This window comes from Alosa pseudoharengus, unplaced genomic scaffold (genome assembly GCF_046254945.1).
Source record: "Alosa pseudoharengus isolate Yale_2024_CS ecotype anadromous, Long Island Sound unplaced genomic scaffold, YU_APseudo_1.1 YU_APseudo_1.1_scf_4, whole genome shotgun sequence".
Lineage (NCBI taxonomy): Eukaryota > Metazoa > Chordata > Actinopteri > Clupeiformes > Clupeidae > Alosa > Alosa pseudoharengus.
The window spans coordinates 45246035-45271525 of NW_027468774.1; the positions used below are offsets into that span (position 1 = coordinate 45246035).

At 39.6% G+C, this 25491-nt stretch overlaps 1 protein-coding gene across 1 annotated transcript in view; it reads left to right on the forward strand.

The window, feature by feature from the left end:
* dnajc7 (DnaJ (Hsp40) homolog, subfamily C, member 7) overlaps window positions 1-25223 on the forward strand; it is a 53874-nt gene extending 28651 nt beyond the window's left edge. The window contains exons 5-14 of the mRNA XM_076266585.1: window positions 6651-6725; window positions 7030-7148; window positions 8712-8865; window positions 12478-12642; window positions 16170-16261; window positions 18711-18784; window positions 23182-23328; window positions 23551-23697; window positions 24723-24785; window positions 24876-25223. Coding sequence (XP_076122700.1) covers window positions 6651-6725; window positions 7030-7148; window positions 8712-8865; window positions 12478-12642; window positions 16170-16261; window positions 18711-18784; window positions 23182-23328; window positions 23551-23697; window positions 24723-24785; window positions 24876-24913 — 1074 coding nt within the window. The 3' untranslated portion in view covers window positions 24914-25223. The remainder of the gene's footprint in view (window positions 1-6650; window positions 6726-7029; window positions 7149-8711; window positions 8866-12477; window positions 12643-16169; window positions 16262-18710; window positions 18785-23181; window positions 23329-23550; window positions 23698-24722; window positions 24786-24875) is intronic.
* Window positions 25224-25491: the final 268 nt, after the last annotated feature.

A 25491-nucleotide genomic window follows, 5' to 3' on the forward strand; every position in this document is an offset into this window, starting at 1 on the left:
TGTTATAAGCAACACTCTTATCACAACCAGAAATGTGCATACGCCCAGTTGGGCGAACACACACACACACAAACATGCTTACCCAGCGGAGGATGATAGGAGATCACTCTCCTCCTCTAGCACATCATTGTCTTCCTGTTCATCCAGAAACTACCCATCCATGTCCCATGTCCATGCCACCGTGGTCCTTCGGGTCATGTTTGCCATCAGCAGTCGGCTGCTTTCACCTCAGTTGCACATACTTCTCTCCCTCCATATAAAATAACAAAAAATCACAGGTCTGATAGTAAATAGGTTGTTTGGTTTTATTTTACATTACTTCCACACAATCTTAATCACCACCAACCATGACTCTTTTCACTGAAAGTATTATCGTCACTGGAGGACTCCAATATTGCTATTGTCTCAGAGCTCACTAGGTGTTATTGCCTTGGCTAAACCATACATAGCATACCAGCTTACAAGCAAACATTGATTCATGAACATGAGTCAGGAGATATGACAGAACACATCTAAACAGCGTATGCATACACATACACACAGTGCATAAGCTACTGCAGTTGCGTAAAGACAAAACACCCCGTTAGAAAATAATGTGTCGACGAGTAGGCTTGGGTGTATGAGCTCCCATCATAGTTAGCCACCCAAAAACCTCATAATCGTAGCAGCCAACCTTACAGCCTAAAAGCTAAACAATACTAAGACACATTTATAACAAATCTTCAATCATGTATTCATGAAAACAGCAGTCAATGAATAAAAATCCTTACGTTACACCATCGGTGATCAACACAGTCTTCACGTCGGTAACATAACATTAACGTTGTCATTCATGTCAGATGTTTCTATCTAAGTAAGCTAAGCAACTTGGCTACAAACAACTGTAAATTGAAGGAATGAAAGGTTTATTTGTCAATAAAATACCGTTTAGGTGTACTTGACATAAAGTTGGCAGTCATGAAGCACGGGAGTGAACTTTATCGCGACTACGCGTCAGGGACATGTTGCTGCCTCTTCTGATGCTAACGTTACCTAACTTAGCTAGTTTTCTGTATCAGCTGACAAGCAAGGAACATCGTTCAAAATAGAACAAATCGTTAAAATGTCAGTCCTAGTAGGTCTATAATCTTGGTTGACATATAGTAACCCCCCAGAAATTACTGAAAATAATGAGTTTACTAAAGATTACAATGTGCTAAAATACCAGCTGTCATATCAGCTGTGAACACACACACGCATTATGTTACGGCCATGCATACAAGGTGTAATTACCAGCAAAAATAACTTTTAAAAACGATTTTGAAGTAATAACATGGATAACAAGTAGTAATAACATAAAAAGACTTGTTTTTACCTCAGATGATCCAGTAGTTTCTCCTTTAGACGACGTCAAGATCAATGATGCATAGTGCTTCCTGCTGTTTTTCCTCTAGTGGAGGGAGGCGTCAACTCTTGATTTTTCCTTCACGTAGTAAAATAAATTCGCGCCACAAATCCCTTAACCAATCACATTGCCAGAAAGCCTATGATGTGACGTTTTTGAGGAAGTTTTCATTGATAAAATTGGTTGGGGTATGGCGGAGTTATTAGACTGAACGTCATCGGTACTGGGGTACCGAAATTAGAGCGTGCGGTCTATTGGAGCGAGCATGGATCGGGAGAATTTTTAAGTGGAGCGGGGAGTGAAATTGAGTGGAGCGACCTGACGCAAATTTGAGCGGAGGAGCGCCCGAGTGAACAGCCACTTGAGCAAGGAGCGGGATATTCACACCGTTCAGCTCCACTCACTAGCTCTGATCTCTAAACGTCGCAGAGTACTGTCGATAGGAAAAATAACGACCAAAATCGGTGCTACTGAACTGGAGTGGCTGCAGCTAATGGCCAGTACATCCATTGAGCTACAATGCTAGGTCTGGGGGGGGGATAATCTAAAAGTGCCCTTTTTTGGATTGTAGTTTGTACAAAAAGTGCCCTTTTTTGGATTGTAGTTTGCTATGCTTTACGGAGACGTGGCTAACAAGCCATATCCCCCCAGCTAATGTTGAGCTGCCCGGCTTCAGTGTAGCTCGTTTGGACACAGACAATAAACTTTCTGGCAAAAAGAAGGGAGGCGGACTGGTGCTATACATAAACAACAGATGGTGCTATCCCGGACATGTTACAGTGAAGGAGACTGTATGCTGTAAGGATGTGGAGTTACTAGCGGTCAGTCTACGACCATACTACATGCCGAGGGAGTTCTCACACGCCATTGTTGTTTGTGTCTACGTTCCGCCTCAAGCCCTCATTCATTTGTACCGGTACCGGGCCGCAGGACATTCCTAACCGGGCCGTAGCCTACGACATGAGTTTAAAAAAAATGCATGCAAACTAAACTAAATTTAATTCGCAATAATGTCACGTTTTTACATGGCATAGGCCTATATGCAGTTGTTTGATTGCACGCATGTTTGCATTTTGCAAGGTCTATTTTCTTACGTCTGTCTGTCCCGCCTTCAACACTTTTTACATATTGCCTTCAGCGCTGCACAGCCTCAAGTCAGCTCACTTCACTTGATCAGTTCTTGGCGAACAAAAACAGCAACAAAAAACAAGCATCTTTAGCAGGTCACTGGCCAGAGTGTTTGAGTTGCGAGAGCCGCTGAAGATATTTCGTACAGAAAAAAAGTCACCATTAGCTGCGCATTTTAGTGATGAGGACTAGGTGTCAAAACTCGCTTACCTGTGTGACATATTCGGGTTGCTTAATGACCTCAACCTGTCACTCCAGGAGAGAATGACGACTGTCTTTAAACTGGCAGATAAAGTCGCTGCATTTAAAGCCAAGCTTGATTTGTGGGGACGACGAATGGACCAGATAAGTTCCAAACAGTATTGGGGGTTTTGGGAGAGACTTAGGCAGGGCCCTTTCTCTCGCAGCTGGTGCGCGATCACCTTGTTGCGCTTTCAAATGAGTTTGAGCGTTACTTCCCATCCTCCAAAGATCCACGGAAAAACCAATGAGTGGGTCAGCAAACCATTTGTCAATATCCCAGTCCTAACATGTCAGCGCAGGAGGAAAAGCAGTTGATCGAAATTGCAAATGACGGTGGTCTTAAGAGTGTGTATAAGGAAACCTCTCTGGCGGGTTTTTGGATCAAAATCAAAGCAGAATATCCCGAGATAGCCGTAAAAGCGCTGAAAACGTTTCCCACCACGTATCTATGCGAGGCCGGGTTTTTGGCAATGACTGCAACTAAGACCAAATTGCGCAATCGACTGGACATTTCAAACACACTGAGGGTGTTACTGTCTTCCATCACCCCCAGATGGAAGCTTCTTAATTGTTGTAGGGAAACAAGCAGGGCTCCCACTGATTATATTCGTAATGCACGTTTAGTTCCCATGTTTTGTTCCCATATTTTGTTAAGCATGTTCACACTTATAGATGTAGCTTCAAGTTGTTCAATATTCATAGTTCATATTGTTCAATTTTCACTTCTTCAAGTTCACGTTTTTCACAAGAGATCGTTACCTTCACTGTTCATACATAACTAAAGCTAGTTCTTTTCAAGTAATGCATGCACAACACATATGGAACATGGAACCCCCGAAAAAAAAAAAAAATAGGAATCAAACCGGTCCATGGTACATAAAAGGTTGGGGACCCCTGGTCTACATTATACTTTACTCTCCTATTTGTCCATATTATTTATGCTGGTCTCTAGACCTTATTCTTGCACTGTTGGACTAATGTTGGACTACTTTTTGCACCTTCACCATGACACTCACTCCCTTTAGCACCTTACCAATCCCGGCCCTGTCACTACAAGCGTCTTATGCTTATGCCCTCAAGTACATTGGACTTTCTAAATTTAATTTATATAGTGTATTTAGTTTTGTTAGTTTTCTTATCTTTCTTATCTTCTACTGTCTTATTGTACAGTGGAGTTTAGTTATATATGTATACTTATACTTATGTTTACCATTTCTGCTGTAAGTGCATGTTGTGTGTGATGTCTGTATGCTACTGATACCCTTGAATTTCCCCTTGGATCAATAAAGTATCTATCTATCTATCTATCTATCTATCTATCTCCTCTTAACAGACTGAAAATGCCATTAAAAGGTCTGTACAATATGAACAGAGTCCTTAGGTGACAAAACATTTTCTACTCATTAGCTGTGAAGAAACCGTTTGAACAAATTACCGGATGGAGCAGTGTTCATACTGAGGGTTGAGGTGTGGTTATCTGACCTAACAGACTGCGGTCTTTTGGTTAGGAAGTCCAGTTACAGGGGGAGGTATTTTGATGCCCAGTTCACTGAGTTTGGTGATCAGTTCAGCATTCAACACCATCATCCCCTCCAAACTGAAGTCAATGAACAGCATTCTCACATGTGTTGCTGTTGCTGATGGCATCCTCCGTACTCCTGTTCTGACGGTAGGCAAATTGGAAGGGGTCCAGTGAGTGTGGTAAGCAGGTGAGGCAAGACCAGCCTCTTGAAGTACTTCATAAGGATGAGTGCAACTGGATGGAAGTCATTAAGGCTTGCCATCAAGGCATACACAGCTGCTTGGGCTAGTGACAGGATGAATATGTCAGTCCAAACCTCAGGCAGCTGCACAGTACAGGCCCTGAGGACGCATTCAGGGATACCATCAGGACCAGCAGCTTTACGTGCATTAGTAATGCTCAGTGTCGCACACACGTCGGTGGGAAGAGTTGCCCCTGTCAAAGCGTCCACAGAAGTGGTTCAGCTCATCAGGCAAGGAGGCATCGGTGGTAGGGGGCTGGTGTTAGTAGTTTTGTAGTCTGTGATTGCCTGGATGTCTTGCCACATACATCTGGGGTTAGACATGTTCTTGAAGTGATCCTCGATCCTTAGCTTGTGGTTGTGCTTGGCCTTTTTGAGGTCCCTCTTCAAGTTAGCCCTGCATGAGCTATAGGCTTGAGCATCATCTGATCTGAAGGGCGAAGTCACGTGCCTTCAGCAGGAGTCAGACCTCACTATTCATCCATGCTTCTGATTAAGGAAAGTGGTAATCCGTTTGAGGGTGGTGACAGTGTTGATGTTGGAGTTGATACAGTTCAGATTGGAGGAAGCATGTAAAAAAAACTCTGTGGATTCAACATTTACTGTAAATCCAGTAAAAAAGTATTGCGAATGAGATTGTGTTTACAGTTTTGAGAAAAGTGAGGAAGGTTTCAAAAAATGTGTTTCAATTGTGAAAAACTGTATACTGAAAAAGTTCAGTACTGTAAATGAGAAGTACATTACAGTCTATAGCTTACAATACACTCTAATGTCTTCGTGATAGTTTCTGTCCATTGTTGATTCAAGCCTGCACTGTTCAGCAACCTGTTTGCACTCTGAACTAGCTTATATTGGTTGTGTCACATCATTTGAAACAAGTACAATCATGTTTAAGGCATGATCTCTATGCTTTCTTTGTGTTTACCTTTTTCCATTTGTGATTCCCACAATCACAAGTACATCACAGAGCAAAATGTGTTTCACTGCATGAGAATGTGTTTGAGATTTGCAAAAAGTATTAGATGAAATGTGTTCAGGCATCTGAGCATTTAGTTCAGAGAAAGGGGTTTAGTGTTTTAGCAACTGTGAAAAACTAAGATACAAAATCTAATTGGTATTGTTTTTTAGTACAGATTGATTTACCTAGGGCTCTCTCGTAAGATAATTTTGACTTAAAATAAGCCAAACTCTGATTCAATTAAGACGTTTCATCATGAAAACAAGCAAATTTGGCTGCCAGAGCGTTAAAGCAACACTAAAGCACTTTTCCTCTGTCGCACGCACACTATTTCTTTTTCCAGCACCGGCTTTGCAAATAATGATGTCGACAGACACGGTACATAGTGCGGTTATAGCCGATAGAGGGCCGCGAAGCGAATGCAGAAATGCCATTCACCCTGTTACGAGTAGATGAACCACTGAAATGATTTAAGAAACATTATTTTAAGGTACAAAAAACTCTTTGGTGTTGCTTTAAGCAAATTTGTCTTGATAAGGCGCCTTAATGGGACACCAGGCAACGTTTTCGTGTTAAATCATATTCGTCAGTCGGTATATGGTTAAATGACTCATTACAGGGCGTATAAAGACACTTTCACCCGCCCCTACTGCCTGTAGGAAGAATATTCCGCTTGCAAGTTCGGTGTATCGTACCCGCCGACCTTCAGTCTCACAAAGTCTCTGACATTGCGAGAAGCAGGATCGGTTTACATCCTGCATCCCCAACACAGAAGCAGGCTAATGAAACGCTAGCGATTGTTGCAAACGTGTGTATAATGGCAGAGCCGGCGAAGAAGCAGCGAAAACCCTTGACGGAAGATGGAAAGAAAAGGAAAAGAGCTTCAGACCGAGCGAGGGCTCGCACACGTATCGACACATACAGACACTAGGGGGAGCTTCGTAGAGAAAAAGCATCAGGCTTGCCTGGTGTCCCTTTAAAATAAGTCAAACTCTTATTAAATTAAATCAAAATGATCTTACAAGAGATTTCTAATTCAAGAGTTGCAAAGCTACACTTTGGATATCTTTTCAATTTTTCGTTAATTTATGTAATTACCTGCAATCAATAACATGCTTTACAGTAAAATAACGGTATCCTAAAAATGGAAGTGTATTTTCTATTACTTTTGTAGATTAAAAATGCAGAGTCTATTTTGGAGTATGAGAAGATGGCAGAAATTGGCTTTGAGAAACGAGACTTCAGAATGGTAATATAATGATCAAATTCATCATGTTTTCTCTTTTTATGTGTGTTGTATGTTTTCATGATTGGATTGTTTGAGAAGTAGCATGCATTTATAAAGGTGCAACTAGCCTTACCTCTTTTTTAAAGAGAGATGTTCAGCAGCTTTATTTTTAGAAGTTCACAGCTAGTGAACATATGATGTCAGTTCTGACAGAAGCATAAATGGACATATTTATGTAAATATGCCTACATTTCTCTTATTCATATTTGTCTCGTTTCATTTGACTTGCATGTCTCTCACTGTCTTATATTTTGTACATTTGTAGGTAGTTTTTTGTATGGACCGAGCACTGGAGTCTGCATCGGCCTGTCACAGGTTTAAAGTTCTGAAGGCAGAATGTTTGGCTTTACTTGGCCGCTACCCGGAAGCCCAGTCTGTTGCCAGGTAACTATAATTGTTTGTGAAGGGAGCTGAGGTTGGACAAAATAAAGATCGTCGTATGCTACTGTCATATGAAGAAATTACTACGAGGCACTTAGTCAGACGGACTCTTTCTGCGTTCAATTCAGCTTGGACTATGTGCGATGAATTTGTCATGCATTGATTGAAATGGGTCAAACCTCACAGATTCTTCATTATTATGGTAATGATTATATTCACACGCCCACAATGCATATTTGGAATAGCGGCACCATCTGGCAACAGATAAAATTACACTAAAATTTTGCTATTACACTGGTGGCACATGATCAATTTTTATGCACTTCTCCTAGTTTTTTAGGATAACTAGTCAACTGTTATCTGCATTGCACTGCATATCACAAAATGTATATCAAACGAATAACTTTGAAGCTTATCATTGTACCCTACATATTTGTGGTGTAGTGCCACCTAGTCTACCATCGGTGTAAAAGGCCACACCCAACAGGAAGTGAGCAAGCGCTTCCAATGTATAAAACATGCAAAAACAAATAGGACACACATCAGATATGTGCATTTAACAAACGCACCACATGTGAGTGCATTGTTGGATTCCGAAATGTCACGGGTGCTCGGGCCCGCCATTGCTGCTTGCGGCTATAAAGGATAGTTATTGCTAGATTTAGACAAGAGTTCATGAAATTCCTTTACGGTAGGTTTCAGCACAGCGAAACACCTCGCAAATTTCGCCCAAAAAACATTTAGCCTCGGGCGTGGACGGCAAAATGCCAAATAGGAAAACAGTAGTGGCTGCAAGTGGTGCCAAGTGAGGTAATTATGATATCAGCTAGTTCAAAGTTTGAATACTTAATGAAGATATACAGGGGTATTTATGCCTTAAGTTGATGTTGCCAATAAACAACAATTCATGTTCATAGAAACAACAAGGTCACTAAGACATAATATATTTCATTCCCACCTCCAAACACAAACACTGAACTGATTGGTCCTCATTTGAATAAAGTTAAATTTTCGAGCGATACAAAATTCACATCAATGGTAAAGCATGAGGTCACACGAGCTGTTAAACATTGTTTACTATATGGTCCATCCCTCCGCTTTAAGTTTACATCTTGAAGTGTTTATGTTAGCTAACTGTATAGGATGTGGTGCTATCAGGGCAAGATGCAGTGATACCTCGTATTAAAACAAACAAACAACAAAAAAAAACAGCGGGGGATTTAAGTGGCACCGAAATGAGGCACACTGAAATCCATATTGGAATCGGGTTTTGGTGCCCAACCCTAAGTAGCAGTGCTTAGAACAAAGTTCTATTGTAACATCTCTGACACTATAAATCTTGAATGTGCTGAGAGAGTTAGCTTTACCTATGTCTAGATAAGAGCAAGCATCTTATTTATTGATCCTGTTTATTTTGGCATTCAAGATGACTTCAGCTTTACACAAGAAAATATATGAAATTGAAATTGTTATAATGGTTGGTTAAAAGAAGTCATGACATTGTGGACTTCCTCCATGTTTCTTCATTCTCTATATTCAACATAATTGTCACATTTCCTTTCCTAGTGATATTTTACGGATGGACTCAACCAATGGTGACGCACTGTATGTGCGTGGTTTGTGTCTCTACTATGAGGATTGTATTGATAAAGCAGTACAGTTCTTCATCCAAGCACTTCGTATGGCACCAGACCATGAAAAAGCCAGACTGGCTTGCAGGGTAAGTGACTTTTTAGACAGGATTATTCATGTTTTTCTTTTGTGTTGATTGTCAGCTTTTCCATTTCATTATTGAGAGAAAAATTATATGAAAAAACAACAACTTACTCAGAATCGCATTATAACACTAAGTAACACCATTAAGGACAATGGTCAAAGATAAAGATGTGTAGATGGATTTGATCCCCCCCTCCAGAAAAAAAAAGCTTTGGCTGTTGTGCTTTCTCAGTGTGCAAGTAAATGTCTTGCCTGTGATATTTCTTATCATGTGAAGATTTTAGATTTGTGCTCATAATTATAACTAGTGCACCGCTACTAAATGCATATAGTGGAAACACTGGGCTTTTCTCAATATGCGTTCTTTTCTATACTTGTGTTCTCATGAACTTGAAAATCGTTCTAAAACGTCATCAATCACCGCCGAAGTACTGTTCCAATTCACAAGTTCGCATTTATTCAAGAACGCATAAGCTTCCCGGAAGTGTTCTCGAATCGTTGGTTTTATCAAGGATGCATTGGGTGGTGACTTGGTGGATTGAAGATTCCACAATGCATTAAGTCAGCTCAGCCGTGACACTCACATAAGAGAAATGGCAGCATTGATACATAATAGGCCTACCTATCATAATTGCTGCTACAATCCGATCCATGTTTAGGCTATAAACGGTAGGCTACAGGCTTCACAACTAACGTTAATCATACTGTCACTTAAACTGCGAACTTCAAACGTTGTTCCCGCCATCGGCAAGTGAATATATTCTTATTAGGCTAATATTTAATAAAAAAAATCAATGAGAAACAAACTTAAACAAGCTGGTGAATTATATATTTTATTGTAAATGTCAGAAATACTGGGTAGACCAATAGAGCAATAGACTAGACTCCCGAGCTGTTCCGAGAGAAGAACGCTGCTGTCTCAAACTGCAAATTGAGCGTCCTGTGTCCTCGCGTTCTCCAGAGTCTGGACTCACGATCTTATCTTTTCAAGTTCGAACTTTCAAGAACGGGAGAAAAGCCCACTGTCAAGCCCACTGTCTATTATTACATGAATGCAGTGTTACTACATCCTAATTTGATCTGATCAAATTGCATGTTTGAATTTGTTTTATATTTGGTGTCTAGCAAAGCCTTGAAAATGAATGTTGAATATTTTTTAGGTTTTAACTTCCTCCTCTATGATCTTTGCTTGGATGAGAGTGTGACATGGTGAAAACAATTTAGATCAGAGTTTCAGTTGACAACTAACTGATAAATTGTTTAATTGTTGCAGCCATAATTCTGTCTGTCCCTCATAGTGTACTTTCTGTGCATATTTTTGTACAACGCCAAAACAGAAAAAATTGGAATGTTGTGTAAAATGCGAATAAAAACAGAATGTAATAATCTGCAAATCTCTTAAACTCATATTTAGTTGCAAAAAGGACACACAACATATCAAATGTTGAAAATCACAAATTTCACCATGTCATGGAAAATATATGTTAAAGGAAAATTCTGGTTTTTAACACTTTAAGGCCCTTTTCTGGTTTGTTTTGGATGAACTAGAGTGGTGGTCCTGTCTCGACTTTTCTGACTCGTTTTGAATCGCCTTTTCACTTCTCAGGGTGGCTGGCAATGGGCATACTGTAGTAGGCTACTCAAACATGTCCTAAAACAACCCTTAATGTTCGTTTTCAAAACTGTGCAACTCACCTAGTGTTTAGTGGAGTTCGTTGACTATTAAAAGAAAATATATCGGCGCAATGTATGATCAACGTGCAATGACAGAAATCAATGGGATTTTACAAAATGCCAAATAAAAGACGACAGAAACTGTAATTCGCTACGCTACTTGTTTTGGAACATCAACGAACACCACTAACCACTCGGGGAGTTGCACAGTTTTGAAAACGAACGTTAAAGGAACCGTATGTAGGATTTTGGCCAAAACTGGTACTACAATCACTTTCAAAATACTGTAGAGCGGTGTACACCGCAGATGTGGTAACTAGAGCAGAGCTGGCAACCCAGATGCCGAAACGCTACTGACTTTGTGATTACTAGATAGGTGGAGGGTGGCGGATCAGGCTAAAACACAAATATGTAAACATCAACATCAGTTGAGGGCTGCAACTTCACTTTTTTAAATGACGATATCCTGGCCGGACTACTGTTGTCAGTGATATAAGTATTTTAAATTAGCATGATTTCCTAATGTCTAGTGACAAATCAGGGCCATTTTATGATTAATTGAATTACATTTCTTACATACGGTTCCTTTAAGGGTTGTTTTAGGACATGTTTGAGTAGCCTACTACAGTATGCCCATTGCCAGCCACCCTGAGAAGTGAAAAGGCGATTCAAAACGAGTCAGAAAAGTCGAGACAGGACCAATCGTCAAAATTTCGGTGTCCACCACTCTAGTTCATCCAAAACAAACCAGAAAAGGGCCTTAAAGTGCTAAAAACCGGAATTTTCCTTTAATTCTGAATTTCATACCAACAACATGTTTCAAAAAAGGTTGGGACGGGGGTAACAAAATGCTGGAAAAGTTGTGTAATGATAAAGAAAACAAAAGGAGGACTGTTTCACAACTAATTAGGGTTACTGGCAACACAATTGGGTATGAAAAAGAGCATTCCAGAGAGGCAGGGTTTCTTAGAGTGATGAATACCCCTACATCTTTACTTCTGTGTAAACCTGTGTGCACAAATGATGAAACAATGTAATTTTAATGCCTCTTAACATGAGGGGTTCATGTGCAGTAAGCATTTGATTGTCAGTATGCATTTTGGATAACCAAAAGTAATATGGGGAGTTTCCATAGTCATTTACAAAACGCATGAGCATACCTTGGCAAATAATGGTCTAAAGCACTCATATTTTCAATTTATATTGATCTACTTTTGCACACAGCTTCACAAGACCTGGTGCTAGGGCTCAGTTGTGTTTCTAAGTGATATCAAGTGACCTAGAGGGCTGAAATGTGGTCAGTTCAGAGATGCTTGTAATCCGGCAGGAAGAAAAAACTATATTGTAGCCTCACAGTTATTTTGACTGGTTCTCAGCTTTCTATAGAGGTCAAACATTTGATGGTAGGCCCCAAAAGAGGTGGGAACAATGCCCTCATAAGTAGGCACAGTGCAATTTCAGGCAAAAACTTGAAATTTGTTTTGGAATTCATGTGTTAAAAGATGTCATGACATTGTGGACTGTGTTGTTTTTTTCCCTCCATGTTTCAGTTCAGTTCCTAAACATTTACAGAATTTTGTTAAATGAAGAGGTAAAGCAGCACAGGGGTATACATGCTCCCGTTCCAACTTTTTTTAAAAACATGTTGCTGGTATCAAATTCAAAATTAACATATATTTTCCATGAAATAGTCCACATTTTCATTTTCAACATTAGATATGTTGTCTATGTCCTTTTTGCTGCTAAATAGATAGATAGATAGATAGATAGATAGATAGATAGATAGATAGATAGATAGATAGATAGATAGATAGATAGATACTTTATTGATCCCCAAGGGGAAATTCAAGTATGGGTTTACAAGACTTGTATATTATCACATTTTGCTTTTATTTGCATTTTACATATGTTAATAAGATTGGATGAATTCCTCTTTCTGCAGAATGCAAAAGCCCTGAAAGCCAAGAAAGAAGAGGGAAACAAAGCTTTCAAAGAAGGCAGTTACACTGAAGCTTATGAACTGTATTCTGAGGCACTCACCATTGACCCAAACAACATCAAAACAAATGCCAAACTCTACTGTAACCGTGCCACAGTTGGATCAAAGGCAAGATGCACCTCACATTCACCTGTTCATGCTCTGTAATTTTTATCATTCTGCCCAGACAGATACAGACAGAAAGACACTTACAGAATGACAGACAGATACACATAATGTCACATAATAAGCGCTTTCAGACATACGTGTAAGACCGGCGGTTCTGCCGATGTTAAACGGTGGGGCCGTGTATCTGAATGACATAACCGGTCATATGGAAGTCTGAATTTACCCGGTGTTTATACTACTCCCCCCCTAGTATTTCCTTCGGACATTATGTAAATGTGCTGTGTCTGAACGAGGAGTAGAACATGCGGTTAAATTCACACCTAGTGAGAGGGCGTGTTGGTTACGTTTCTTTTGTGCGTCCATGTGGTTAGATCTGACTTAAATGCCAGTGTTATGATGGAGTGGCATAGTGCTGTCCAGAAAATCTCCGACCTGGAAAGATGCAGACATCACGGAGCTACTGTCCATGAGGGCATACAACATTTTGATAGAACACCTGAAGGGAACGTTAGAGACACGTTAGCCTACAACTGCATGGCAAGGACAAACGAATTCAGAAGACTGAATCATCATAAGCAGAACGCGCTGAAAAGGCAGTAGCCTACAGCGACGTCGTTGACGACAATAACAGGAGTATTTAATAAATTGTTAGCCAACACGGTTTTCTGTTCATTGATAGCCTTCATGACCTGCTGAGCTCGCTGATATTTGCTGAGCATATATGCCTAGAGAAAATGAAAACGAAGAAAACACAACTTTGTTCCAAGCTCCTTACGTAGGCCTAAATGCGACACATGGGGAGAGGATCCTTTTGGAAAAAATAAACCATGAAAAAACGAACAACTTCACTGTTATTAATGTTAGTATTTTGTTTGTTGCTTAAAAACGTTGTATGATCTTGAAGTCTTGAGTTAGCCTACTGAATTGGCTGGTAGCCTACCATAAAGTTTGTCCATGCTCTCTCTCTCCAACGCAAACCAGATTTGGGGTTCTATTCTGGTACATAACGTTGAAAAACAGATAAATGTGTTTATTTGAAGCACACATACAAATACTGTAGGCTAGGTCAATTTCAAGTGTGCACTTACGTGACTAGCCTACTTCAAGTATTAGCCTATGCACAATAGATTTCTCTTCTTCAGCCTACATAATGCATAGGCTACATTTTGTAAACAAAAAGCAGCTGTGACAGGCAGCGGCCGCATATATTCTGTCATATCTCGCATCTTGTGAACTCTACAAGCCCCCACCCCTCACTCGACAACCACACAGAGATTCTGTAATGTGCGTGTATGTCGTTCACACATACGTCCGTATAAGGTCAGTATTAGGTCCGCAGGTTAGCATCATATCTGAATCATGCGAAGGGTAGGACCTCCGTTTGACAAACCTCCTCATATACTCCGGAGGTTATATCTGAAAGCGCTTACTGATAGACTGATAGAAAGACATAATGACATGCAGACATCAAGACAAATATACATTATGATCTATATGGAGGAGTAATAAATGAAAAGAAATAAAATATTTCATTAATTTGCCATTGTAAATGCATTGAAAACAACAAGTAAATGATGAATTAATCCATCAATAAATGCTTCTAGTATTATAATCTCGCATTTCAAATTTCAATTGGTTATCCATTCTCAAGCTGTTTTTCCTTTTCCTTTTTCAAATTTGATTTGCTTAACTCATTGAATGCCAAGCTGTTTTCGGAAGCTTTGTCCTAGAGTGCAGGCAATCTAGACCATTGTTGATGATTTTTGTACAGCCACAGCATATTCTGTGTTATAGCTATGAACACACACAATGGCTTGTTTAAAAGGTGAGACTTTAAGCTCTCAGTGGGTGCAAACCGTGTATTTCTACACGCCTCTGTTCCTGAGAAATCCCAAGCTAAACAGTGGCTAGTTTTCATCAAAATCACTGTTTTTTTCTAGAAATGGAGATATATCGTCTTTCATGAAATATGAAGTGTTGCCTGTAAACTTTCCGGGAAGTGATCAGCGAGACCTGGCGAGACTGCCACCTAGTGATAGATCCACGGAAATGGCCTGGTTTTGACCTGACGTGCATGCGTCACTGATTCGACCCAAAGCGGCAACCGAGTTATGATAAAATGTCCAGATAAAATGTCCGTTTTCATGAGTTTTCGATCATCATATATTTCATTTCCATTCATCAGAGTTCCCAAAATCACATATAAGGTGTGTTAGAGTGTCTAGTTTTGTAATAAAAAAAAAAAGCTAAAAACGTAATATTACGTTTTTGGCACTCAATGAGTTAATTGATTAGCTTTATTGATACTTTACTTTGATACTTTATTTCTTTTAGGTAGTTTTAGTCAGTTTAGCTGGGGGCCAAGCAGCGAAGCTGCGTAGGCACCCGTTGTGTTTGTATGTTTTCTTCCCTATTATTCCGCCATGGGAGTCTATGGCAGCCCATAGAACCGTCTGGTAAAAAGTTGTGAAATTTGGCACAATGAATGGCGAATGAAGTCCCATGATTAATTTCACCAAGTTTCATGTCGGCACCTCGAGCTCTCTAGCGCCACCAACAGGCCAAAGTTGGATGTGTGTTCACACACGTAACTTCTGACCCCTTGGCCCGTTTTTGAAAAATGAGGGATCGTTGGAATCCTTAGACCAAGGACCACGTATTCCTTTTTGAAAGCTTTTGCCCGGCAAAGCCACCAAACAGGAAGTGAGCTCATCTCGGCACCCCTTTCATGTATCATAACCAAACTTGGTTTTCACTCTGTGAACACAACTGTGAGACCTTATATAAATAGATGTGTGCCTCCTAATAATGTCCAGTGAATTCATTTAGGCACAAGTGGACTCCAATCAAGTTGTAGAAGCATCTCAAGGACCATTGATAGCAGTAGGAATAAGATTCACCAGAGCTCAATTGCAAACATAATAACAAAGGGTCTGAATACCTATGTAAATTGGATATTTCAGTCTTATTTGACAGTGCGTACTGCAATGGCACTGGAGAATGGCGACATGGTGCTGCTGTGGTTACTCTGGCTGTTAATTGTTTGTCTAAGTGTGGACTGTTGCCTGTTTAACTGGATTGGCACCAAGACAAATTCCAATCAACTGTGTGTTGACATGGCAATAAAGTAATGAATTTAATTGAATTGAATTATTTTTGTTTTAATACATTTACAAAAAACTGCCTGTTTTTTGTTGTTGTTGTGGAGTATAGGAGCATTGGGCATACCGGTAGTTTGATGTTTTTTTTTTTTAAATGAATTGAATCTATTTTAAGTCTGAAACATAACAAAATGTTAAAAACAGAAAGGGTCTTAACTTTCCAGTTGCACTGTATATAATTACCAAACACACACACTACACAAAAAACACACAAACACACACACACACTCTTATTTCCTCAAAGTCATGACATCAACACCATATCAGCATCTGTCAGTTGTCGCAAGAAGTCATACATTAACAACAAACAAGCATTTTTTTGGATGAAGAGTGTGTTTAATTCTTACTTGTGCTGTGTCTTTTCAGTTAAATAAACTGGAGCAGGCCATAGAAGACTGCACCAAGGCCATCAAGCTGGATGAAAGCTATATCAAGGCTTACTTGAGGAGAGCACAGTGGTAGGCTTTTAGATCATTTTGTGTTGTATGTTGAATGATAAAATGTATTTTAGTTAAGGCTGGGACGATTAGTCAACGTAAATGTATTAACCCATTAACAGCCCGATTTAAACCAAAGAGATGTGCCACAGACCTTTGGGGTAATGCAGTCCACTTCGCTCAAAATCTTTACATTAACATGTAAATCACGCTGAGAGGACTGCATTACCCACAAATCTGTGTCTCGTGTTCTCACCTACAGTAGTCCTGCTGCACAATGAGTCAATGACACCATTGATTGCCCTGGTGCTTACCATCTGAATAGCTAAGGGGCGTGTCATCGCCATTGATACATTTTATTGTATATTTTATTCGATATATTTGAAAACTAGAAGATTCAAGGATTCTTGTGGTGTTACTTGTATGTTTCTAGGACAAAAAACTTGTGGAGCTTTAGATGTGTGTTTGGAACAGACCAAAAAGTCCCCCCGGGGGGATCGCGACCTCAGAGGGTTAAACTAACTGAGAATATGCATGTGTTGGAGATCGGGATCAATATGCCCTACCATATTGGTTATGAATTTTTAAACACCTCTGACCTGTATGTCACCTTTTCTCACCTTTTTTACATTTATTCATTTATCTTTTATTTAGGCTTTTATCCCAAATAAGTGAGGGGTAACATTCAAGCTACAGTGCAAGAATAGTCACTCTGTAGGTGAACATGATTGACTTTGATTGCCTGTGCCAAGAGTTAGGTACGGCCTGATTTTTTTTCTTATGTACAATAGCATAGTGTAGAGCGACGCAACTGTGGGATACAAATGCAACATAGTCCGAGAGGGCTAGATGATCATGACATCCAGGTTTTTTTTAAACCTTGGAAAGAGTGATAGATAAAGAGGTGATTTAATCTTTATTTTGTCATAGATCACGTATGTGTTTGCGATAGAGCACGTATGTGTAGACATATTTAAGGAGCTACAAGTCCTCTTGCTGAACATGTGGAGTCATGGCAGGCAGCTCAGTTACCCTCGATCTAAGGTCCGAAGGGATTGGGACACAATGAAGAATCACCTTCTGCAAACTGTATACAAGCATGGTTGACATAAAGGGCAGGGTTACATCACCCACATGCTTAACTGAGGTTAAGAGTATCAGCAAGGCAGTCTTGAAGCAGCTCTTCTCCAGAGGCTCAAATGAGTCCCCCTTTGAAGGCACCTTTCTACACAATTGCACACAACACACACAACAAATCCCTGGGAGCCACTGCAAAAACCTCAAGGGTTGGTCTCAAGGCCTTTGAGAAATTGTGAGGTCAAAGGGTCCCAAAGTTCACAACTGCCAAATCAGATTTAACATTTACAGGCATGTTCAGTGTAGAGGCTGACTGGTCTTTGTCAAATTGGGCTTTCATAAAATCATTTGACTTCATTTAATAAGAGTTTGACTTATTTTAAAACATTATCAAGAAATGTTTCAATTGCATCGAGGTTCATGATGCTGTAATCAGCCATTCAGTCCTCATTGTGCTACACAACGAGCACACAACTCAAAATGCTTGATTAGCCAGAAGGGAGGGGTGTGTCTTGTCATTTGACAGAGTGTAGGGCTAAAAGTGGCAGCTTCAATCAGTGCGCTCTAGGTTTAAATAGAACATTTTTAAATAGAAAAAGGGTTTAAATTTCCCTTTAATAGAAATTATGTTTTGGAAAAGTATGGGGGGCTGAGTTACGTCACTGGCCAGAAAAAGTATAGTTAAAACTCTTAAAGCTGCAGTCGGCAAGTCTGGCAGATTGAGGGGATTTAGCCAAAATGTTGAATGTTTACAACTCTCATGCCTCTTCCCCACTACCATCGAGCACCCTCCCATCGAGTTTGTGCTCGTCAGTGCGTCAGTCTGACAGTGTGACAGCTGACAGTCAGATCTCACACAGCCCTGCACTGATTGGACCAGAAGAACAGGAAGCAGTGGATTTTTGCAGAACAAATAACAGGCACTAGGTGAAGGTAGAAGCGTGGGTTTTTTCTAAAAACAGCTGATTTATGTTGTTCTGTCAGAGCATAGTGTCTGTTTCAGTGAAATATGATCAAAAAATCTTGTCGACTGCAACTTTAATGGCACAAACAAATAATAATTATATTTTTGGATGACATGGGAGGCCAGCTTCATGAAGGTCCCACTTTGCTATTGTTTTTGATTTATTGACATAACAAAAGTTCTGTTCTCACAATAACTTAAAAAAAAAAAAAAATTCAATCACGAACAGTATTGAAGTGTATGGGTAAGTATCAATGACCATAACCAGTATTGTTATATAAATGTTCATGATCATGAAATGATCAACAATCATAGGTGTTTGTATGGGGTGCATATGTACACCTGCCATTGTATAAGTAACTATATGTGTTCTCTCTAAATAACTGTTAACCATTATGGATACATAAATGTATGTGCTCTTTTGTTTAGTTATATGGACTCTGAGATGTATGAGGAGGCAGTGAGAGACTATGAGAAGGTTTATCAAACAGAGAAGACAAAAGGTAGGTTTTTTGACCAGTCCTCAAGTGCTTACTCAAAGGAAGATGAGACTGCAATACCATTGTTGTCTTCAACATTACATCAGAATGACCTGAACTCTCTTGTGTTGCAATTGAATTGACATCACAAGATCACTGTCACTTGCCTATTCATTTAAATCACTTTCTGAAATATGGCTCCAGTATGGTTCCAATATGGCACGGGGCCAAGGTGAATGTTAAAGGGACACCAGGCAACGTTTTCATGTTAATTACTCCTCTTCGTAAGTCGGTATATGGTTAAATGACTCATTACAGGGCGAATGAAGACTCTCTCACCCGCCCCTACTGCCTGTAGGAAGAATATCCCGCTTGCAAGTTCAGTGTATCGTACCCGGCGACCGAAGCAGTTTCAGTTTCCATCCTGCATCCACAGCACAGAGGGAGGCTAACGAAACGCTAGCGATTGTTGCAAACGTGTGTATAATGGCAGAGCCGGCGAAGAAGCAGCGAAAACCCTTGACGGAAGATGCAAAGAAAAGGAAAAGAGCTTCAGACCGAGCGAGGGGGAGTTTCGTAGAGAAAAAGCATCAGGCTTGCCTGGTGTCCCTTTAATAACCAAACCGAATAACAAGGCGGATGCCTTATCAACCCACCTCCCCAGTTGTTACTTGCAACAGAAGCATCCAACATTACATGCAAAAGAAGCATCACTGCTCTCATAGCACCAAAGCCCACTGTTTTCGATTGTTTTCGAATTAATTTCCGAGGAACTGTTTGGTATTCACGCATGTCCAAAATGGCAAAATATTTTTTTTGTAGTTGCAGTGCCCCCTAGAGATCAAAGAGACCATAACTTGATGTTGCTTGGCAACCATTCAGATAGGAGAAATATATTTATTGGCGGAAGAGTGATTATCTATGAATAAATCAGTTACATTTCTAGTTGCTGTGCCTTTACTTTATGAAACTTTGCCAGGTATTTATAGTAACAGTTTTAGAAAAGCAATAAGCCACTCGAGTCCGTAGGTTACACCGATTATACAACAGCTAAGGGGGGTTTTAGCAATCAGTGTAACCTACGGCCTCTCGGGGCTTATTGCTTAACCACATGAATTCCAATACAAGTTTTTGCCTGAAATTGCACTGTGCCTATTTATGAGGGCATTGTTCCCACCTCTTTTGGGGCCTACCATCAAATGTTGGACCTCCTATAGAAAGCTGAGAACCTGTAGTTTTCGTAGGAAACAGTCAAAATAACTGTGTGATGTACTGACACAGAGTTACAGAGGCTAGAATATATTTTTTTCTTTCTGCCGGATTACAAGCATCTCTTAACCCTTAGAACCCGATTGACGCAAAGTGCGTCAAAAAACACACCCTTTCTTCTCTGTTACATTGCTCCGGAACGGTTCATCGCAGCGAGATGAAACCTTTATTGCACGACAAAGCAGAAGTGGGGCTTTCCAACGAGACTACACACTTGTCTGTACGATCAAGTATGAAAATTAAAAAAAATCATGAAATTAAATCAAATTGCATCATATTTACAGTCTATACTTCTCTGCGTTCACCTGCACACACATTACTCTAGTTTGAATTACTCGCGAACCCGTGATCGCATCAATATGGCAAGCATATCAGATGAAAGAGGAGGCACAGGGCTATCCATTGGTACCATGTTTATCGACCCTTCTGGCTTATAAAACCAGACGAAGTGACTGCAAAATAATAACGTCATGTACACAAACCAACGCTGCACACTCATTACTCTCGTTTAAATTACTCGCGGACCCGTGATCGCATAGATATGCCACGCATGTCAGATGAAAGAGGAGACTCGGAGCTATCATTTGATACCAAGTACATCCTTCTGGGATATAAAACAGACGAAGTGACAGCAAAATAATAACTTCATATAGCTGGACTTACCCCACGTTTTTGTCTGTTCTTGTGGCAAAGCATGTTTATAATCCAATGCTATCATGTGTTTCTCTATGGCAAAGCATGTTCATATTCCGGTTTTGAGATCCTAGCAAATTCCTGCATGGCATCCAATTCAAGGCTCACATTGCATCCCAATTTGTTCAACAAATAAACACCTTTTTTGCCTTTACTTTGTTCATGGCAATGCAGTAAAAAGTTGAGAATTATTATGACTGCATACACACAGGCACGCAGGCTAACACGCAACCTCAGGTCAAGTCAGGTCAGATCAGTTCATGTCACAAATATGGAGCGCAGAAAGGTCATTTTTCATCACTAAATAAAAAAAGGCATTTATTTCCGTAAATCACACAGCAAATATTTCTGTAAATTGCTCAGCCCCAGAGTATCCCTCCAACATGGCAATTATATTGCCCGATTCAGGACAGTCTGCCCTACACACACATGAAATGCATGTAGAGCTGTGAGCTTGCTGTGGTGAGATACATGTCGAAATAAGAATTTTTATAATACACTTTTTATATTTCAAAATAAAATCAATGCTAGTATTAATACATGAAATGATGGCATATCTGAATAGCCTAGACTCTCCTGAAAAAAACAATATATAATATATGTGTGTGGCACTTACAATGATCAGAATAAATCCTTATGAATAAAGGTAGTGAAAATGCCCTAAAAACAGCTTAGGGTTCTAAGGGTTAACTGACCACATTTCAGCCCTCTAGGTCACTTGATATCACTTAGAAACACAACTGAGCCCTAGCACCAGGTCTTGTGAAGCTGTGTGCAAAAGTAGATCAATATAGAATGAAAATATGAGTGCTTTAGACCATTATTTGCCAAGGTACAGTTAAGAACAAAATTATTCATACCCCTGGCAAATATTGATGTAATGTTGATTTTTCTCTTGACCAATATGTTTGACACTACCACATGCCAAAAGGGATGTTTTTCAACCAGGGGGACCTGGTGACCTTCTCAAAGTAAACGGTAACACTAAAGCAAGAGGCTACACTGAGATTCTGGAGGAAAAGATCAGGCAGTGTGCCAAGAGACCTGCCAGAATAGGCATCATTGGACCATTAAACCATACAATGATCCAAAACATACAGCCAAACAAGGCAAGAAATGGTTAACAGAGAACAATGTCAACATTTTAGAGTGGCCCAGCCGGAGTCCAGACCTCAATCAGTCAAAAAAGTTAGCACAAGGCCAAAGTGATGGCAAATAATACTTTCTGCCTCAAAATCCAGATTGCTGCTTAAAAGGTGCGGTCTAAAATCACTGTGGAGACATGGAGAGGCTTGGTAGGTATTATAAGAACCATTTCTAGAGCTTTGATGGTAAATAAAGATGTTTCCATTGATTATTTAAGAAGGGTATGAATAATTTTGGACATGCCATTTTTCATAAAAATTTTAAAAAAGATAAAAAAAAACGTTTTTTTTATTCCATGTTTCTACCACATTGTCTTACAACCTTTTGGCATGTGGCAGTGTCAATTTCAGTCAGAACAAACATATTGGTCAAGAGAAAATCAACATTACATCAATATTTGCCAGGGGTATGAATAATTTTGTTCTTAACTGTATGCTCATGCGTTTTGTAAAATGCCTATGGAAACTCCCCATAGGACTTTTGGTTATCCAAAATGTATACTGACAATCAAATGCTTACTGCAGATGAACCCCTTTGTGTAGAAGCATAATCCTGGTCTCAAATGAAAGGTAAATAAAGATCGGACAAAATTTGTGAAAATTTTGTTTCGCTTTCTATAAAATCCAATATGGCGGAAAAACAACAAGGGTCAGGGACGCCATCTCTGCAATCAACTAACACCGGTTCCGGCTGGAAAGATGTCAATCTCTCAAAAGCTCTAGGAGCAGGAGCTGGCCAAAAAAGTGGACTGACAGGAATAAAAAATAATAAGATGGGGAACTTAAAGGAATGTTCCGGAGCAAAAACAAAAGCTTTTATTTTTTTTATTTGACCTTAATGTAACCAGGGAAAGTGAACACATTGAGATTGTTATCTCTTTTTCAAGTGGGCTCTGGCCAAGGCAGCAGCACACAAAAAGACAATAGACAACATTGACCAAAGGAAAAAGACTGCAGTAACGAAGACATACAAAGTTAAAACTGAAACAATACCAAATTCAAAAACAAGAACAGACAGACAGAAATGCCTTTCTTGATCATCTATCTTTCTTAAAAATCTATTAATGAGATGAAGAGCTCCAGTTTTAAGTGTTTTCGCAGCTCATTCCATGCAGCTGGAGCACTATAATTAGGCTTAGTAAACTCTACGCAATTTGACAAGGTACACCGTTCTCTTTCAGCAGACAGAAAAACTGTCTTCGTACATCAGATCCTGAGTGTGTATGCTTAATTGCCGGTAGCATTTTACTGAAATGCAATATCTTTAATATCTTAATCAGCTTGTTGTGCCTTTCTGTTTTTCTTTTCTACCAGATCATAAGCATCTGTTAAAAAATGCCCAGTTGGAACTGAAAAAGAGTAAAAGGAAAGACTACTATAAGGTGTTGGGTGTTGACAAAAATGCCACTGAAGATGAAATCAAGAAAGCTTACCGAAAACGAGCACTTATGCACCACCCAGGTACTTTAACCACATTTCCTCCCAATATGGTTAAGCCTGACTTTTTAGTTACACAGTATTTAGCTGCATATATATGGCTATGTTACTGGTGAACAATATGTAGGTAAAATGCATATACTGATATGGCTGTTATTGGTGAGCAACATGCAGGTGTCAACAAATAGGAATGGGAGTAGAGCAAATATGTATGTTCACACAAAAAAAACTGTACTTATCTTGTAGACCGTCACAGTGGTGCAAGTGCAGAGGTTCAGAAGGAAGAGGAAAAGAAGTTTAAGGAGGTTGGTGAAGCTTTCACTGTGCTCTCTGACCCAAAGAAGAAATCCCGCTATGACAGTGGTCATGATCTGGAGGATGATGGCATGGGAGGTCAGTAACTGTCCATACACAGAAATCATAGTAAAGTAAACATGTTTATCCCACCTCCACCCCTTACTATTGTTTTCCCCAAACTCATATTGTAGATGACAATAACTGCCCAGGCTATTCTTTAGGTAATTTTTTTTGCTTCAGGTCAGAAACCCTGCAGAAATGAAAAAACAGCTTTTACACCAAATATGAGTTATCAAACCTGTTAGCGTCATAACCAATAAAACCAATAGCCTGTGACTTCAACCGAATCAACCGAATCATTATGACGCTGACAAATTTCCCATTCTGCCCCCATCTGTGTGTGTGGTAATGGCATGGTCTAGCCAGCTCCATTAGTTGAGAGTTTCCCAAGAGAAAGTCTAAAGCTGAAGTTCAGAACAGAGTACATCTCAGTTATTTCCTTCAATGTTTAAGAGCAATCATGTAGGCTAGCATTACAAGTTACTTGTGTTGGCCTATGACTAATGTATATGAGAAATCCCATAGAGATGCTAACGGTACATAAAAAGAGTTTTGTTTACAACTGACTATTAAAATACTGAAAGGCAAAAATTTGTTCTCCATTATAATACCGTGTAGGAAAAAATGTGACTGTTTAACTCACCAATGCAATGCCAATTGAACTAAGTAGCTGCACAAAATAAACATTAGGCTACTGTGTGTGTGTCTGATCATGTGACCTGCTCTGTTGCAGCCAGGGGCTCCTCCCACTTCTGCTGCATGCACCTTCTGATTTAGTGAATGCATGGGGCTTCAATGAGTGTTTTTGCCCGAAGTAATTTAAATACTCGATTATGTCAATTTACACATTGTTAAAACAACAATCACAATATTATCGTATATGATATATATCGCACATCCCTAGTAATGTCATGTCAATGCAAGTCATTGCAGTGGTTTATTTTGACCAGCAAGTATGAGAGAAGTATGTTGGGAAGAGTGGGTTAGCTTCATTAACAGATTATTGCCCCCCACTGATTTCCCACTGGTAAATCAATGCTTTTGTCTATGCTTACCCTCAGATGTGGATGCTAACAACATATTTAAAGCATTCTTTGGAGGACCTGGAGGTTTTAGTTTTGAAGGTAATTTCTGTGTGTGCTTCATCTTAATGTGCTTAATGCAATACAAATTATATTTCTGTTTGTAAATGAATAATCTCCATTTTTTTAAAGCTTCTGGACCAGGGAATTTCTTTTTCCAGTTTGGCTAATGAAGAATGGAGAAGTATGCAATTATCCTCATCCTGATATTAAGTTTATATGGACTGCCTCACAGCCACAGCCCTAAATTGTCTGCCAGGCCAATCATCTCAGAACGTCAACCAGGAAGTCTTTAATTTCGTACAAACCAGGCATATGTTTTTGTGTGAAGTCTCTACTTAGAGGCAGTCACGGAAAATCATGGATTTCTGTAACCCATACTCATTCCATATCAGTGCTGTGAGATAGTGTGGCATATGTTATCTATTTATGATTTTTTTGGTAACAGTATGCATCCCTAATGAATGTTCATGAAAAATACTGTTGTCGTGTTCTTGGCTCTTTCTTTTTGGTATTTGTGATAGTAGGAGTGTGATTCATAGTCTCTTCAAACCAAATTTGGTTTCAGCTGATGGCACAGATATATGGCAGAAAAAAGATGATTTGTGAGGTGAAAAGAAGCACATCACTAGAATATTTTAGTGGTAGGCCCTTCTGAGATGAAAACATTACTGCTTAGTCTTGTCTTTGTCTCAGAATTAAAGCCCTTTTTTTTTAGTAATGACTGAATTTGTAACTAATTCTCCTG